Source organism: Varanus komodoensis, unplaced genomic scaffold (genome assembly GCF_004798865.1).
Source record: "Varanus komodoensis strain SLA01 unplaced genomic scaffold, ASM479886v1 scaffold1, whole genome shotgun sequence".
In the NCBI taxonomy this organism is placed as follows: domain Eukaryota; kingdom Metazoa; phylum Chordata; class Lepidosauria; order Squamata; family Varanidae; genus Varanus; species Varanus komodoensis.
The window spans coordinates 2,678,893-2,696,932 of record NW_025335268.1 but is presented as its reverse complement, the minus strand read 5'-3'; the positions used below and the strand labels follow the sequence as shown (position 1 = coordinate 2,696,932).

Genomic DNA, 18,040 nt, shown 5'->3' with positions numbered 1-18,040 from the left:
AAGTTTTGGAAGGATAGATCAGTTCATCTATGCAAAATAGCTACTTTAATTTTGTCTTTGCCTTCTGGATGTGGAAATATGGGATGAACTGCATAGTAATTCTGCAAACAGGGAAACGGGAAAATTAATCTATGGCAGCTACTCTAGGCTAAATCCATATACCTCTCAGCTAAATCTGAAACATGTGAACCTGCATTGTGGGATAACTGGGCAGAGGAAGAAATGGCATGAGCCAGTTTGGGTCAATGCACGCAAAAAGAGACCTGAGCAATCAAGAATGATTATTTTTGCACTGTAATATTTATGAAAAGCCATGCTTGGAAGATTAGAAATATTACAATCAGATATCAGCAAATGGGTATCAATAAGTCTGCTACAGTAAAACCAATAACCGGGATGCTTTAGCACAAATGTCCATTGTGTGGAGGCTTTTATCATCAACTGACATAGAAGCAATGGGGAAATGATGAAGTCTGCCATATGCCATGCCAGGCAAATGAATCAAGTCAACCTAACTCACTATTGTGTACACTGATGCAGTGGTTCTTCAGGTTTTCTGAGCATGTGTTTTACTACTGAGCAAAGGCCCTTTTCCAGGGCAGTCCAGTCCATGATAAATTCTCACCTAGGACCATGGTGCACGGGAGTGAGAGACCCATGTTCTTTAGGGTAAAAATACTTGTCAGTATGATGACTATTAGTGGCTTACCTTACAGATCAGGTAGCAGAGGATAAATGTCTTCTCTTTTTAGTGACTACCTGACTACCTGCAAAGGAAGTTCAGGTGCAAAGAGGGTCAGATCTTCCTTTGCTGCTGCTTCAAGTGAAAGCAGGGATGTACTTATCCTTCTGGATTTGTACATCTCCAAATTTCTTTATGCCTCTGATAAAAGATGCATACAAAACCAAAGTTAAAGGAAAAATGTATATTCTGGGGTGAATATTTTATTTATTTATTTAAAGTTTTTATATGCTGTCCCCATTGCTACACAGCCTCGGCATGGCTCACAACAACAAATAAATAAAACAAATAGAATTACAATTAAAACTTGGAAACACTCTGGCTGCATAATTAAAACTATAAATATTAAAGATTATTAAAATACTGTTTGAATACAAAGGTCTTGGCCTGGTGCCGAAAAACAAATACTGACAGTGTCAGGCGGACCTCTCTGGGGAGCGCATTCCACAGATGGGGCGCCACCGCAGAGAAAGCCCTCCTCTGGATACTTTGTTTCCTGATATCTCTTACAGAAGGCTCCCAGAGGAGAGCCCCTGCTGCCAATCCCAAGGGGCGGGAGGGCAAATATGGCCACGGGCATTCCTTCAGGTATCTGGGTTCCATATATACATATATTACATATTTTAAATAGGTATATTAGGCAAAATGCATACACATTTTTGCATATTAAGAAAGATGCACACTAAAATGCTCATGAATTGTGCAGACGTAGAAAAAAATCAAACCTGAAACCAGGATAGAATGGATTGAAGATGGGGAAATGAGACACTGAGAGAACGTCTGCTTTGGCTGTCCAACAGGGGGTGTTGTCAGCATCCTGCATTTCTCTTCTGGGGTGTTGGTGGCTGCTTTGGGGAATTCTACAGTCTTGAGTCCCGAGGAACATGACTGTTGCAGGGTGGGGGATGGAAGGCAGCAATGGCAGTCTGGGGTACTGGCAGGGTGACCTCCCAAGTCTTCCCCCTGGTGTCCCCTACAAGCATGAAGTATGGGGGATCTGATAGCTGGGATCATTGGGCAAGTGGTCCCCATGCAGCACTTCTTCCCTCTTCTGACTTTGCGAAGCTGCAGCCGCAGTGACCATCTTTGTGCCTTCCAGGCCTGGGGAAGAGGCCATTTTCATGACTCTAGATCAGTGATGGCAAACCTTTTAGAGACCGAGTGCCCAAACTGCAACCCAAAACCCACTTATTTATCGCAAAGTGCCAACACTGCAATAAAACCTGAATACTGAAGTTTTAGTTTAGAAAAAACAACTCATATATTAACTTCTTTTGTATTAAAAGAAAAACAAAATAACAAAGCTTTCAATGATACAAACAGCTTTTTATTGAAAGGTAAAAGTTTGCATTTAGCATGCTTTTGCACAATTAATGTGATCTTTGTTGTATGCATGCTGATAATTTGTCAAACCTTGGCTCAAATATGCCAGGGGGACAGCACAACATTAAAAGAATCTCAGTCTCTTAATTAGAATGTCTCTTTGCTAAATCTTAATATTAGTTTTTTCTTTTTTCATAAGAAAAGTCAAAGCTAAAATCTTGTGTTAATAAAAACGAATGTATTAAAACTCACATTGACCAGCCATGCAAAAGCTCGAACGAATTGCAGCTAATGAGTCACGGCTCGTGATGTCATTGCCTGGCACCGCTACTCCTTTCTGAGCATGCGCATGGCCCCTATGTGCACTGTTATCCAATGCTGGGGTGTGATGCTGGGACAACTTGTCTCATGTGCCAACAGAGAGGGCTTTGTGTGCCCGCTGTGGCATGTGTGCCATAGGTTTGCCACCACTGCTCTAGATGCTTGATTTCTTTTGGATGCTTAAAAGTCCTTAGACAAAATTTACTGAACATTAGTTTTTGTAACATTCAGAAATTTTACTTTATTTGTAGAATTCTTTAAATGTATTCAAGTGCCAAGCTTTTCTTATTTTTAATTTTTTTAAAATAAAAGTACTAGACATGGATTATCTTTAATGCAAAGTAGGAACCCCATATTTGTCTATAATTGTCTATAATTTAAAATTATTTTTATGGGCTGACAATCTCTTACTGTGTATTTTGTCAAATCTTGCTTTGATGCAATTGAGTAAGACCTTTGATCTTTTGTCAGGCTATTTAATTAACTGGTCAAAGTCTGAACTATTTTCTGTAGAAGAAACAGTAACCCACAATATGCTTGTAAACTGACAGGTTTGGTGCTGCCCAAATTATATTATCTGCCTGGAAATATATACTGGTTTCTCAGAGATGTATCTTTATATATCTTGTTAAACTTTGATAAATTGATTAATCAGCTTACATGGGATGAATGCAAGGGTGATTCGTACAAACTGCACTAGAACTATGTTGGTTCCAGCTTAATTTGAACAACAGCAGCTATAGGGCTACAGGGCCATTGCATTAGTTTCCCATGCAACCAATGTTCAAGGTGTGACAAAAAAGAATTTTATCCTATATGGAGTGATAAGTTCAAGCGAGATTCCAAAAAAGAAGAGGCACTTAAAGTTCGTATTGCAATGGTGGAGGCACACCAAAGAATTTCAGAAGATTAGTCTGTGTTTCCTATACTACAGCAAAGCTTTTGACTATATGGGTTATGAGAAGCTATGGATGATCCTGAAAGAAATGAGTGTGCATCAGCAGTTGATTGTCCTGGTGTGCAACCATTATTGTGGACAAGAAGCTACTGTTAGGACAGAATATGGAGAAACAGAATGGTTTCTCATAGGCAAAGGTATCGGTCAAGAGTTTGTTTTATCTTCCTTTCTGTTCAATCTGTATGCAAAAGATATTATAAGGAAAACAAGTTTAGGGTTAGGATTAGGATCAAAGGAAGAAACTGTGAAAATTGGTGGAAGATAAATCAACAATTTAAGATATGCAGATAATACCATATTATTGGCAGAAAGCAGCAATGAATTGCAACTACTCCTGGTGAAAGAAGAAAATTTAAAAGAAGGATTGCAGGTGAATGTTAAGAAAGCAAAAATCATGACTGAATAAGTAGTATGCTATTTTAATACCAACAGATAAGGAATTGAAATCATGAAAGATTTAACATAACTTGTCTGAGTCAACAATTCAGCAAGAGATTGAAGCCTAGAATTGTGAAGAAGAATGAGACTTGGAAGGGCAGGAATGAAGGAACTAGAAAATATCATCAAAAGTAAGGATGTTTCATTGGAGAACAAGGTTATGATCATCCATATTATTGCATTCCTGATCAACTGTGTATGGATGTGAAACCTGGAAAACAAAGAAAGCTGACAGGGAGAAAATGGATGCTTTCACAACAGGATGCTGGGGCAGCTTTTTGTGAATGATGGACAACTGGGTTCCAGATCAAATCATGTCAGAACTTTCCCTAGAAGCAAGAATAGCAAAACCAAGGCTGTCATACCTTACATGCATCATGATGGGACAGGAATCCCTGGGAAAGACAATAATGGAAAAGAAAGCTGAAGGCAGAACAAGAAGGGGAAGACCAAATATGAGATGAATTGGTTCCATAAAAGAAGCCACAACCTTGAATTTACAAGAGCTGAACAAGGCTGTCAAGGAGAGGACAACCTTTAATATTTGAAATAGCATTGTTTCTGCAGTTTAAGGCAGTGTGTCAAAATCTGGCCAGGATGAAACAATTTTCCCAGTGCCCCGTCCATAAACTGGCTAAAGTGAATTTCTCTGCTGTAAAATATAATTTTACTCTACTATAGAATGTAAAATATGTTAAAAAAAAAAAAGGAAAAATTGTCCCCAGCTGTGATAGCAGGAAGGGGATACTCTGCAGCGGGAGTCCCAGTTCCCACTCTGAAATGCATTTCTGAGGTTGAAAATGGGTCTCCAACCTATCCTATGGCTGCCTAGACTGGAAATAGGACTTCAACCTAGGGCACTAAAGTCTTGCGGCTGGGGTGGGGATGGGGAATAGGCAAATCTGAAAATTGCCTTCCCAGGCAAAGTGGGGCATACCTAATCCTAGTTGAAATTTAGCAGTCCTGGGAATTCTTTATACCTCATCCTGTTTGGATTCTCTAGAACAGGAGTCTCAAACTTGCGGCCTGAGGGCCAATTGCTGGGATGGGCGGGGGGCGGGGCAGGGGCCCTGCTGCCTTCGAAGTGCCAGCGGTGCCCGGGCCGGCCTCCGGGAGCGACGTGGGATGAGCGGCCCACCACCACCACGGTGGTGGAATACTTGATGCGGCCCAGCCTCACCCAGACTCTACTTCCAGCGGCACCCAGGTAAGTTGAGTTTGAGATCCCTGCTCTAGAAGTATGACTTAAAATCTGGTAAGACATAATTTCATAAAATAACATATGAGCCACAAGTTTAGAAGAACTTCATCAGTTGTGTATATTAGAACTTAAAATATCATGTGATCCAAGCTTAACAACAACAACGATGACAAGGACGACAACGACAACAACAACACTTTATCACCCTTCTGTACTAATCAATAGCCAAAGCATTCTGGGCAGTTTATAGCTGAAAAGACAAATACGAGATAGAAGCCAAGTGTCTCTTCTGAAAATGCCATACATGGTTCAAAATGAATTAAGCTTGTGTTGGAAAACTGACACACATAAATGAGCATCAGTGTGGAATGTATATTAAGTCCCTGGCTCTCATGTGTAAGCAGATTGGATAGATGGGTAGATGGATAGATAGATACGCAGCTATCTAGCTAGAGATATAGATATAAAATGAAGATGTTAATTCATCTTTCAATATGTACAAAATCTTGTTTTTGCCTGAGTGTGCTTCAGTTCAAAATGTATGCCCTTATTGTATTTCCTGGCACTAAATTTTCTTCATAGGTACAATGATGAAAAATCCCTTTATCCACTAACATTTTGTGGCTTTTCCAGTCATTTTGTGTTTGTTTTTATGCTCACTGGGGACAGTCTTTTATGGGTAGCTTTGATCCTTCAAGAGGCTGACTGAGCACAGGAAGATTTGATAACTTCTACCTATGGAGAGCTCTTTGCTAGTTTGAGGTTTAGGCTCGTAAAAAGCAAAATGAATTCTTACAGTACAGTACTCATTAGAAGAGTGGCGATACTAGTTAAGACAAAAAGTTCAATTTTCTTTCTGTCATGTCCCTTTTTTGGCCAAGGCCATAGCAATTAAAAAGCCTTTAAAACTGCATAAATAATCTTAAATTTACCTGGTATGGAATGAACTATGGGAAAGGGGGAAAGAGAACTTAAACTGCAATATTAAGCTTTGTTGTTTCACACGGCCATTATTCTGCATTGACAAAAACTTAATGGTAAGCCATTCTAGTTCAAGGTGATAGAGTTGTTTCATATTTTTTCCTTTGTATTTCTTTTTTAGAATGATCAGAAATTTAGCAATGAATAAAACTGAGCAATGAGTCCAAAACCAAGATTATATAAAAAAGAAAATAAGGAAAAATGGGTTGGACTGTACAGCTCAATAAGACATCAATAGACTGCTGCGATAGGAGCAAGGTAGACCAAAATGATTAAGAGGCATTAAAAAATAGATTAATAAGGCTGGAGAGTATGAGCTGAAATGAATTACATGAAATAGAAAGGCATTATTGAAGGAAGTGTTTCCAAGGCTGACCCAAGGAAGATGGAATCATAAGGAATAAGGCCCTGGCTCATGAAAATTAATTGTCACGTCACAGGGATAATTTTCAAGAAAATGTGTTAAAAATGGACCAGAATATACTTTCTCTGCATAATTTACCATTCTCAGCAGTTCATCAATGCTTTTCTGTACCGAACCAGTTATATGTCATTTAGCCTAAACGAAGATACAGAATTCCAGAACAGAGCAATCATATGCCTTTATATCCTTTAGATTTTGGTTTTTTAAATACAAAATGTATAGTTCAGGGGAAGTTGTTCTGTGGCTGTTATGCCAATTTCATTACACACCAAAGACGTACCAGACACAAAGCTCATGCATACAATGAATGGAATATATAAAGTATCAGTGGGCATGTATACATTATCTCCTAAAATATGGAATACCTCATTTATATATACATTCAAAACCATGTCCTAGTATCAAGAACCAGTGATTGAGTAGCATGTCTTCCAAGGAGACTGGCGGATCTCTGATGGGAACCATTATGGAATATTGGACTAGGACTCAGGAGATCCGAGTTCTAATCTCCACTCAGTCATGAAGCTCATGGTCCTAACCTACTTTGGTCCTAACCTACTCACAAGGTTGTTGTGAAGATAAAATAGAGAGGGAAAATTGGGTTTCCTGCAGGAAAAAAGGAGGGATATAAATTTAAATAAACAAATATCTTACACACATCCAGTTGAAATGCATTTTTAAACAAGGCCATATGAATCACACCGATTAATGACAAATAACAGCAGACACAATATCAAGATCTCAGCTGATAATTTAAAATTCCATGCTTTCTGCATCATGCCCCTGTTCTTTAACTGGTTTGAATCTGAAGAAGGTAGATTGGTTTTTCACTAGAAATAATGTCTTTCTGAGGCTTCAAATGTGCTCCTCTCTAGCTAACTTAGCATTCAAAGAATGCATGGTGAATTTATTCCAGGCCTTGCAGAGCAGTATTTGAACAGGCTTCAGAATGTTAGTGTTTTGTTTGCTCCTTAGAGATTATTCTGCAAAGATTTGGAACTGGTTCTCTGAATTGTCTTTCTTTTTTTTAACTCTCCACAAATCATAGGGGATAGAGAAATAGCATATACACTGACATTGTTTGTGGTGTGTGTATGTGTAGATAGATGTGATGTTGAGGCATACCCTTTTTGACGTTAAACCAAGTCCCTTCCTTTAGTTATTAAAGAAATTCAGAGAAACAGCATCAGGCAACAAATACATAGACATAAACCCATTTGAGATTGCATCCAACATAATGCAAGTGTTAAAATACAAGAGGTGACATTATTCTAATAATGCTTGCATTTTTTAGTTGAGGTTGTGCAGGAACTTACGGAACAACTAGCAAAAACAATGAGCATAACAAAGAAAAATATGAGTTGTGAAAGCACTTGTGCAACAGCTTGCACAAGCAAAATCAAAGAATTGGATTTGATCTTTGCACAATGGTAATGATGGTGTTTCTGTAACTGCTTGTGGAAAGGTACCATCTGATACAGCACATTATGCAGACCCCCCCCCCCGCCATATTACTGCCCATAATATTCACACATAAATTAACACATTCTAGGATGAGGATGAATGAAGTGTATTTCAGAACATGTGCCATTTTACTATTATTCCTTTCTCCTATTGAAATGGAATAACTAAAGTGGAACAATGAAAACAAAGTGAGGTTGGGAAAAAAGCACAGCCCCACGATCAAGTACCATGTACATAACTAGCACATTGGTTATTTATTTGAAACATTTTTACCCCTACTTATATTCAAAATGGATCTCTAGATGGCTTACAAAGACATGGAACCATAACAGCATTGGATAGAGCAAATTTACAATCATAAAAATAAAATATATTGTAAAACAATTCTATGTTGTTTTACCAACCAACCAATCGACTCTTAAAATATTGGGTTAATAAAAATTGGGTTTGGGCCAGTCTCTGAAATGAAAAAAGCATCAGTGCCAGGCATACCTCTCTGGGGAGCAGATTCTATAGACAGGGTGCTGCCACAGAAAAGGCCCTTCCCTGGGTAGCCACTCTTCTAACATCTTTCAGAGAGGGCTCTTGTATATGGACCTCAGAGGAAGATCTTATGCTTTAGGCAGGTATATATAGAAGGAGATAGTCATTCAGATATCTAGGCCCTAAACAGTTTAGGGCTTTATATGTCAAAGTTAACACCTTAATTCAGGTCTGGATTTACTTCAATTGGTAACCAGTGAAGATGATATAGGACTGACATTATGCAATTTCTCCTGCTAGTCCTAGTAAGCTCAATTCTGTACCAACGGAAGTACGAGGACCATTTCCTAGGATAACCCCATGTAGGGAGTGTTACAGTAGTCCAATCAGGAGGTTACTGGAGCATGTACTATTGTGGCTAGGCTTTGCCTGGCCAGTATAAAGAAATACGAGTGTATATCAAATGAACAACGATTATATTTGGATCCTATTTTATAAACTGCTTTCACTCTTTATCTGAAAGCTACAGGTTGTAAGGGCCACATGTGTACTAGCTGCCTGCAGAACTCCCCATGTATGTTTTTCTCTCCCACTCATAGCTGCTTTGTCTTCTTTGAGTACTTCCAGTGAATGTATATTCACACTTATTCTGTAGTATTCTTTTTACTGTGCAATAACTACTGGAACATAAACCAAAGATGCCCATTTTATTCCTGTTTCCTCTTAAAGATTTTCTAATTTGTCAGCCCACCCATATTGTTAATGAGTGTCAATCTGGCAGGTTGGGGGGTGCGGGCAGGGGATACAGTCATCATCCTATGAATTTTTTCCTTTTGTATCTTTTCAGAGGGGAGGCCAGTGTGATTGTAAAAGACATGTGTCTGGCAGACAGTGCAATCACTGCCAGGAAGGATTCTACAACCTCCAACAGTCAAACCCTGATGGCTGCAGCCCCTGTAACTGTAATGCCTCTGGGACACTCAATGGAGATATTACCTGTCACCAAAATTCAGGCCAGTGCAAGTGCAAAGAAAATGTTATTGGTAGGTATAAGACAAGCCAGATTCCTTTCCTCTAAAATACGAAAGAAATATATTTGAAGCCAAAACCTTTTAAAAACAATTCCAGGTCAAATGTGTTCTTTTTCATAATAAAGTATTATTGAATATAATATAATTATTAAATATTCCTATCCCATTGCAGCTGTGTCCAACTGCAGCTTGATGCTCTTTAGATTTTCCATAATTATTATATTTTAGTTGTTCTGGAAACATCTTCTACTTGATAAATATAAAAGTAAATTTGCTTACCATTGCCATAAATATTTCTCTGAAGAAAATACCACTTTTTCATGATGTTTTAAACTGGTAATGAGTTTTAAGAAAACAGTTTGTATATCAGACCAAAATAAATGGTGTTTCCTCCTCCAAATATATACTATTACAGGGTCCTTTCTGATAGATCTTTTCATTTTCTGCTATTATAATTTTTGAACTGTTCTTACGAAATGCAAAATGTCAACATAATTCTACAGATCTTATACATTGCTAAGGTTAGTTATCAAGGGCCACATAATTTTAATTTTGTAATTCACTGCCAAGTTGATTATAATAAACTGCTACCTTCAGAGTTATTTATCATTTTTTTTAACAAGACATGCTTTTTTGTTTGCAATTCCCACAGGTATTTTCCAGAAATTAGATTTGATTATAGCAATTTATTACTTCCAACATTTTTCAAGGGAGCCACATCTATGTAAGGATAAAATTTATCAAACACCCAAAATATACAGTGCATATAATGCACTTTGAAATATTGATGTATGGGAATATTATGCAAGGAGCATTTCTTGATGAAAAGAACTCTGAATGGTAACTGTTCATGTCCTGGACATGTGGATTTAAAAATTATATTATATTATAGCACCCCTCTATTAGAAAGTATTTTATTGCACAGGTAAATATGTCATATATTTATGTCATGAATAAAATCCCATATCTGCTGACCTGGGAAAAGGACCCACTGATCTCAGTAGAAATTAATTTTGAGCAAATGTGTTGAATTGTGCTTTAAATGTGTTAAAATCTCCAAAAAGTTTCTCTGTTATCAAGGCCTATGTTATGTCTAGTAAGAGCTTTATAAGCAGAACTCCTAGAGGACAGACACATCTTTATTTAATTTTGCTTTTTGCAAAAGAATGTGTGCAGTTTATATAGAAATAATGGAATCAAGTGATAAAGCATATTCTGAATTGAAACAGGCCAAGTTGCAGGTTGGAAATTGCATGTTTCATTGCAAAACAAGACAAAACAAGACAAGAAACCCATTAAAACACTTGATGTGGCCGTGTTTGTGTAGGCAGGGAAAACAGAATTTCCATATAATCTCCAATCATCTGTTCTTTTAAATAATTTTTAATATCCAGCTGGATATTTATATGATGAAAAGTATTAATCAAGTGTAGCCATGTAAACTTTCCATGGACTGTGAAAATACAGACAACTGATTATGAAGAAAAGACATTCCTTTTTGGATTTTTTTTTAAATATGGGGGAAATTTGCAATACAAGTTGTATTTTCTCATAACGTCTATATTTAACTTCTTACTTTATGAGTCCATTGTGTATGTTCACAAATAGACTCTTTATCTTTGATATATTAGAGTATCTTAAATGTTGCCAGAATAGGAAATAAGAAAATGAACCTATAATAAAGAAATAGAAAATTCAGCATTATTGAGTGAGCAAATAGAAGTTTTATCACCTAAACAGAAGATACCAGTAATGCTAATGGAAAGTTTCAGACAATAATCATTGTATAATGTAACTAAGGAGTTGCAACAGGATTCTTGGATGTTCCATCCTATTTGTTCAATTGACTACTATGGAAGAGTTAAATGCTATTTCATCATCCTATATAACATGTGTAACTGTATCTTTTAAATCAAGAGTGGGCAACCTGGACCACATGTAGTCACCACAACTTCTCACTATCATTGAAAAAATTATGTCCACAGCATCTGTGAAATGCAAAATATGTTAAATGTAGCTTGGAAACAAGCTAAATTTAATCACTGTAGCCCATGAAATGTGGTTTGATGCCAAAATTTCAGCAGCATGGACTGCACAATACTCCACAAAGAATATCACACAGTGGGAACTTGGAGGATGAAAATGGTCCCCAGTCTCCCAAATTTGTCTTCTTCTGTTCTAGATGGATGATGGGATTCCATAGTTATTCTATTTACACATGGTTTCCCACACCCTCTAGCTTGTGGACACTCTCCTAACAGAGGAGAAGAATGGTGATTTTAGCTGATTGCCCTTCCACCTGCCTACCCTAGTGTGTCACTTTCCATGCTTTTCTGGAAGATTCCCAAACACTTCAATCTATTTTTAATGAGCAGGGGGGAGAGCAGAATTAACCAATTCTTTCATTAATAGAGCTGTACAATGGATCAAAAGCAACTCTGTATATCTATCCATACAGAATAAGCTATTCTTATTTACTAGATGTATGTACGATTTCCTGGTAGATACTTTTTCCTTGAAAATAATAATAATAGCAGTTAAATAACTAGTCAGGATCAGAGGCCACCGTGTGTGAAATTCATACACACCAGAAAATGGAAGTTTGCATCAATTGATCTGTTTTTATACACTAATTTTTTCCTTAATTTTCCTCACTTGTATGCCTGTATGTGCATTTTCAAATATTAATCAGTCTTTTTCACTTGATGTAAAAGGCAGAGGAACCTAAAGCAGGATGATGTGGAAACTATGTTTTTTGCCATGCTACCGTGTTGCAGGATCAATATGTTTGGCAGATCTCAGATTATACAGCATTTGAAAGTATTTCATTATCATTCTCAACTTAGGACAAGGGGAGTGGAGAACACATGCATTATACAAAGAAAGTTCCAGATGCACCCTCTGGTTTTTGCTTTTACTCCAGGCAAATTTAAATTGCTATAAATTGCTCAGATCCTATGGGAAGGTACAGTATATAAAATTAGTGATAATAATGGAAATAAAACCTCCAACTGTCAGTCCTCATATTCACAGGTGTATATGACACCTGCTCCTTTGCAAGAGCAAGATGAAATACATCTACAATTAATGAGCAAAGGACTAGATCAAACTGTGAACTGCACATTGGCTTTCTTGGATGAGAATTGCACACCATCAGTCACCAGGAAACCTGAGTACACGGGGCTGCTCACTAAGTACACACAGTACATACTTGCTGTAAAACAGCTGCAGGCACAGTGGCATGTAGTCTTCATGCTCTCCATGGAAGACATTAGTCACAATAGAAAGTATCCCTGGAAGTATGTACACATTAAGATTGCTACTTTTGAAGTTCTTGATTACACAAGTAAAGTATCTTCTTGTCCAACAAAAATAGGTAGCATTGCACAAACTACACAACTTTCACATGAGTGAAAAGGGAACCTATCCAAGTCATGCAATTTATATCAAACATCTGCTCCTTTATAATACATAAACTTGATCCTTGATGGGAAAAGCTGATACCAAGGTCTTGATCTAGTGAGTTTTCCAATTTATTTCCTTTATTTATGACATTTTTCATGCTGCCCATCAACCATGTTCTTTAGGTAGCTTGCACATCTAATAAAATACAAATCAAATAGTGTCAAACTGGATCAAAACAATAGCAATACAACCAGCATAAAAATTACAAAATTCAGCATAAAAACAGCATGAGATCAGCAGAAAGAGCAGCCTGATAAAAAATCAATCTAAGAACCATTAAGGGGGCTAAATTATTAGAGCTCAAAAATTTTAGAGATACCTAAAATGCATAATCAAAAGCCCTGAGAAAATAGAGTGCTCCACTGGATACTGAAGTCATTCCAAAATAGGTGCCAGGTAACGCTTACTGAGAAGATCGTTCTGCAACCAGGGTATCCTCTCCATGCTTTCCTCATCTGTGTGCACACTACCCTCTCTCAGCTACTCATATAATGAGAACTGGGGCCAATTCTAACTACTGAACCAAACAGCTATATAGACATGACATGCATGCAATATGTGCACGTATTTCAAAATAAGCACTGATTTAAAAAAACAGCCACACCTGGATATACAAGTAACCTCAGAGTCCATTGTCATTGTGTCTTGCTTAAGCAAGCTTGATAACCGAAAATGTAACTAAGTGCTGCCATGTTATGGAGCATGAGCTGTTAGAGTTAGCACAACTGTTAAATCTTACTAATGATCCTATCACCAGTAAAATACATTAGCACCAATAATTTTATTAAAGTAGGTCATTCATCTAGAATAAAAAAGGGAGAAGAATGTGAATTAAATGCCAAGCGTGCTAACTCCCCTGTACTTGTTAACATTGAATGCGATGCCCTGTAGGCCTTTCTCGGTATCGTTAGGAATAGATTACCTGTCAGGAATATGTATGGCATATTCAAATAAGCACTGCGCATATTTTTAAAACTGATATGATATGAATCCATGTAGACCAATTTTAATAGTTCAAAATGAGTCATAATTCTTGTTAACAATACAGTTATTTTTAAAATTTGCGGCAATAGTGGTCCTTTTTTATTTTCCTTATTGAAATTAAATGATATGCCTTAGGTGAGCCATTCATCACTGCTAAAGGAACTTGCCTTCTGTTGGAGTTCTCCAGTTTTTATCCATATATAATGCATTCTCCACTGATTTGGGGGTTGTTTTTTCGACACAGGAAAGTCTAAATATACCAATATATTTGTGTGCTTGTGTGTGTTTTATTAAGAATGAACTTGTTTGTTAAAACATGGGACTTCTACTCTGTTATAGCTTACTGTGTAGTACAATTCACAGAAGACAGTATGGTGGAATTTTATTGTTTGTTGATTTAAAAGTATAAAAGCACACTTATTCTAAAATATGGATTACAGGGTGGTGATACTTTCAGTCTTAAAATAAGACTAAGCAGCAAGTGGGAATTGACATTCCCTAAGTAATATTCTTTCTTTCTTGGATCATGCAATTTAGAAATTTAAAATGTAGATGCAATTCCTGAATAAGAAATAAAAGTTTTTAAAAATTAAAAAAAAAACTGTAAGGAATGCTGGTGAAAGCATAAAGCAATGACTGTTTAAAGAAGACTAATGGAGACATCAGCTGATACACCAAGAATTATTTTAGTTTCAGATGTACCATCAATATTAACAGGATACAATGAAAATACAATTACATTTTGTATCATGAAAGCAAAGTATCATATTTATTTAGGAAGATCTATAAATAAACACTGGCATATTTAATGCTAGCTAAAAAGTATTTATAGTCAAATGTTTTTGTGACAGTTAAAGTGTAGTACTCTTATTAGAAATCTGGAGTTTGGCATTTATTTATTTGTTGCATTTATATCCTGCCTTTTCTTCTGTGGAACAAAATGGTATACATGAGCCTCCTCTTCTCCATTCAGTCCTCACAACAACCTGGCAAAGTAGGTTAAGGTGAGAGTCCAAAGTGACCTCATGAGCTTGATGGTTGGATGGGAAAACTCTAACCAAGTAACATACTTGGATGTGAACAAAAGAAATGAAATGAAATAAATATGTTTAAATATATTTTGTATAATTAAAACAATAACATTAATTATGGTTTTAGTATAAAGCAACAAAATAGCAGTGATAGTGAAATACTTCTGTTCTGCCTTAAAAGATTCCATAAATTCAGGGTAGATCATTGTAAAATGAATAGACTTTAGAATATGGCCTCAACCAGATTGGGATCTTTAGTAGTGGCAGCAAGACCATTACTGACCATGCTGAATCAATTCCCTTAATCTTCAAACCATTGAGAATATTTTCTTGAGAACACAGTAGGAGAAGAGTGATCCTAAATTTTTGACATTTAGAGGGTCATGGGATGCTTTGGATTCCCAGATCCAAGGATGGAAAAACAGCTCTGACCTTAGACTGGGGATTTGCACTTGCATCCCACCCATCCCCCCCCCCCCACACACACACAGATGGTGTAAGAAGCATCTCTCTGGCTACACCTCTGAGGTTATGGGAAGAACCAAGGAGAGAGGTAAGTGGGCTTTGCAGTAGATGGGAAGGAGAAGAGACTGTAATGTATCATGGTGGCCACTAGATGGCCAGAAGCGGCTGTCTAGCTAAAATGCAGGAGGAGCAGGATGACAGGGATTGCTTCCATGTTCTCATGTCCTCCATAAATTGGTATTCCTCTGGAGCCTTATATACATTTCCAATAGGGTTTGTCCTACAGGTTCATATACATAATAGCCACAATAAATAGGAAGCTACCTTATTTTGAATTAGACCAATAGTTCCTTTGGCTCAGCTCCATTACACTGTCTGGGCAGCAGCTTTAAAGAGACTGAACCTGGGACTTTTTGTGTGCTAAGCATGTGCTCCTTCACTCAGCCCAGCTCTGAATACTATGGCACTGCTTCCCAGCAGATTCCCAATAGTCAACCCAGGTTGCTAGCTGGGGAAACCTGTTGAAGTGACTCCAATTTTCTCATGCGCAGGATACGATTGAAAAACATATTTCAGACTGGAAGAGAATTCCCTCAAATCTTGTTGGCTGCTAACTTTTATTTTGTTCCATCTGTTACAATTGCCTGGATCATTGAGAGTAGCTTGCTCTTCAAGCACCTTTCTGTGCTACTTCTGCTCTATGCCTGGGTTCCATCAGTAGTCAAAGGAAAGAAGCAGGAGGTAATGTGTTACTGTTTTGCAACAGGTCCTGGCCTAGATGTCCTATTATCCCCTTCCAATTCAAGGGTGTAACACAGGGACACCTAGCCTTCCCATTTGGCTTCACGTGGTACCATGCAGGGTGAGAGCTTTACTTCTGACTACTTTTTTTCTCATAGTAATGCAATTTCTGCTTCCAGGTCTCAGATGCGATCACTGTAACTTTGGATATAAATACCTACACAATTTTAAGGAAGATGGTTGTGAGCCTTGTCAGTGTGACATCTATGGTTCCATGAATGATCTCTGTAACCCTTCCACTGGTCAGTGCAAGTGTAAGGAAAATGTAAAAGGACTTCATTGTGATATCTGCATTGATGGCTTTTATGGGAAGGATGCTTCTGGCTGTAAGCCTTGTGATTGTCAAATGGAAGGTTCTGTTTCTGGTACCATGTGTGATCCTAAAACAGGGAAGTGTTTCTGCAAGCCAAACTTTGGGGAAAGGCAATGCGACACCTGCATAGAAGGATATTACAAAGTGCAGCAAAATGATTCTTCAGCCTGTTTACCATGTAACTGTGATAGGTCAGGAACGGTAAATGGCTCTTTGTTGTGTGACAAGTCAACAGGACAATGTCCTTGCAAAACAGGTGTCACTGGCCTTCAGTGCCACCAGTGCATGCCTCAAATGTACAACCTCACTGCTCAAAACCTTCTTGGTTGTGAGATTTGTGACTGCGATCCTTTGGGGACAGTGCTAGGAACTGCCTGTGATCCAATCAGCGGTCAATGTGTTTGCTTATCTCAACGCTACGGAAGGAGATGTGACATGTGTAAACCAGGTAAGAAAATAAGACCCCAAACAGCTTGGGAACTGTTTCTTTCAGGGTGCTTTTTCTTTCCTTTTATTACACAGAATGTGTCCGGGGGTGCATCTGCAAGAGGTGTTATGAATGTCAAATGTGTTGACACTGCATACAATTCCTGGAAGCTGATATTGGCTATATGGTACCTGTAATACTGATTCCCCATCAGTTGATGCCAAATCAGTTGGAGGATCAGCATGTTAGACTGGTTCATTTACAGCAAAAAGATTAAATGCATCATGGAACACACTCTGAGTGTGAGGGGTTGGACAAGAAAGGCTTAATGGGTCAGAAGTACTGCTGAAGTTGATCAAACCAGCTGGCCAACTCTGACACTGCATCTATTTTTGCTATATAAATTATACGTGGGATGTTGCCATGGGAACTCACTGGCCAACTTGCTTTATTTCACAAATAGCAGAAACATACATGTTCATAAATGAACACAGTTGGTATGCATTTGAGAAAATATGCACAAAAATAAAAAGGCATTTATTAAAACAGTACATAATGCTTCCCATTACTTTTCAGTTCATTTTTAGTTGAATTTTCTCTGTAACTTTAATATTTCCTTTATAAGTTGTGGTCTTATGATCGAATGCACAATTTTGACATTATCTTTTTCTTTATTAGGGTTTTATGTTTCTGTGCATGCTGTCAATGGCTGCTTTCCCTGCTTATGCAATGCAAGGGGGTCCGTGGATGAGATCTGCAACAGTCTCACTGGCCAGTGTGTTTGCACGGATTTTTCTGTGGCTGGGATGAGGTGTGATCGTTGCAAGGAATACTATTATGGGTTTGATTCAGAAACTGGGAGGTAAGTGTTTTAATGCAGCATCGAGTTGTATTTCTGTAAGCTTCAATTTTCATTTCATGTCTGTGTTCTATGAGAGAGGTACTTTTGTCAAACAGATAGACAATCCTGTGGGAAATTCAATGATTCTCTGTGCTTTTTGCCTGTGTTCTGGACAACTAATCAGAAACTCAGAGGTGTGAAAAACCCCTAAATGATTATTTTTATGCTCCAGGGAACTATGCTGTCTGTAAGTTAAGCCCCCCAATGCACAGATCAAGAAAGTTTCCAAGCTGAGGGAGCAAGAGAACTCTCTAACCAGTCATGAAGCTTCTCTGATTAAGCTCAGT

The 18,040-nt window shown here is 37.8% G+C and overlaps 1 protein-coding gene across 1 annotated transcript in view; it reads left to right on the top strand.

The window, feature by feature from the left end:
- USH2A (usherin) overlaps window positions 1–18,040 on the top strand; it is a 579,889-nt gene that overhangs the window by 78,041 nt on the left and 483,808 nt on the right. The window contains exons 11-13 of the mRNA XM_044449731.1: window positions 9,183–9,378; window positions 16,232–16,873; window positions 17,531–17,714. Of these exons, the coding sequence (XP_044305666.1) occupies window positions 9,183–9,378; window positions 16,232–16,873; window positions 17,531–17,714 (1,022 nt within the window). The remainder of the gene's footprint in view (window positions 1–9,182; window positions 9,379–16,231; window positions 16,874–17,530; window positions 17,715–18,040) is intronic.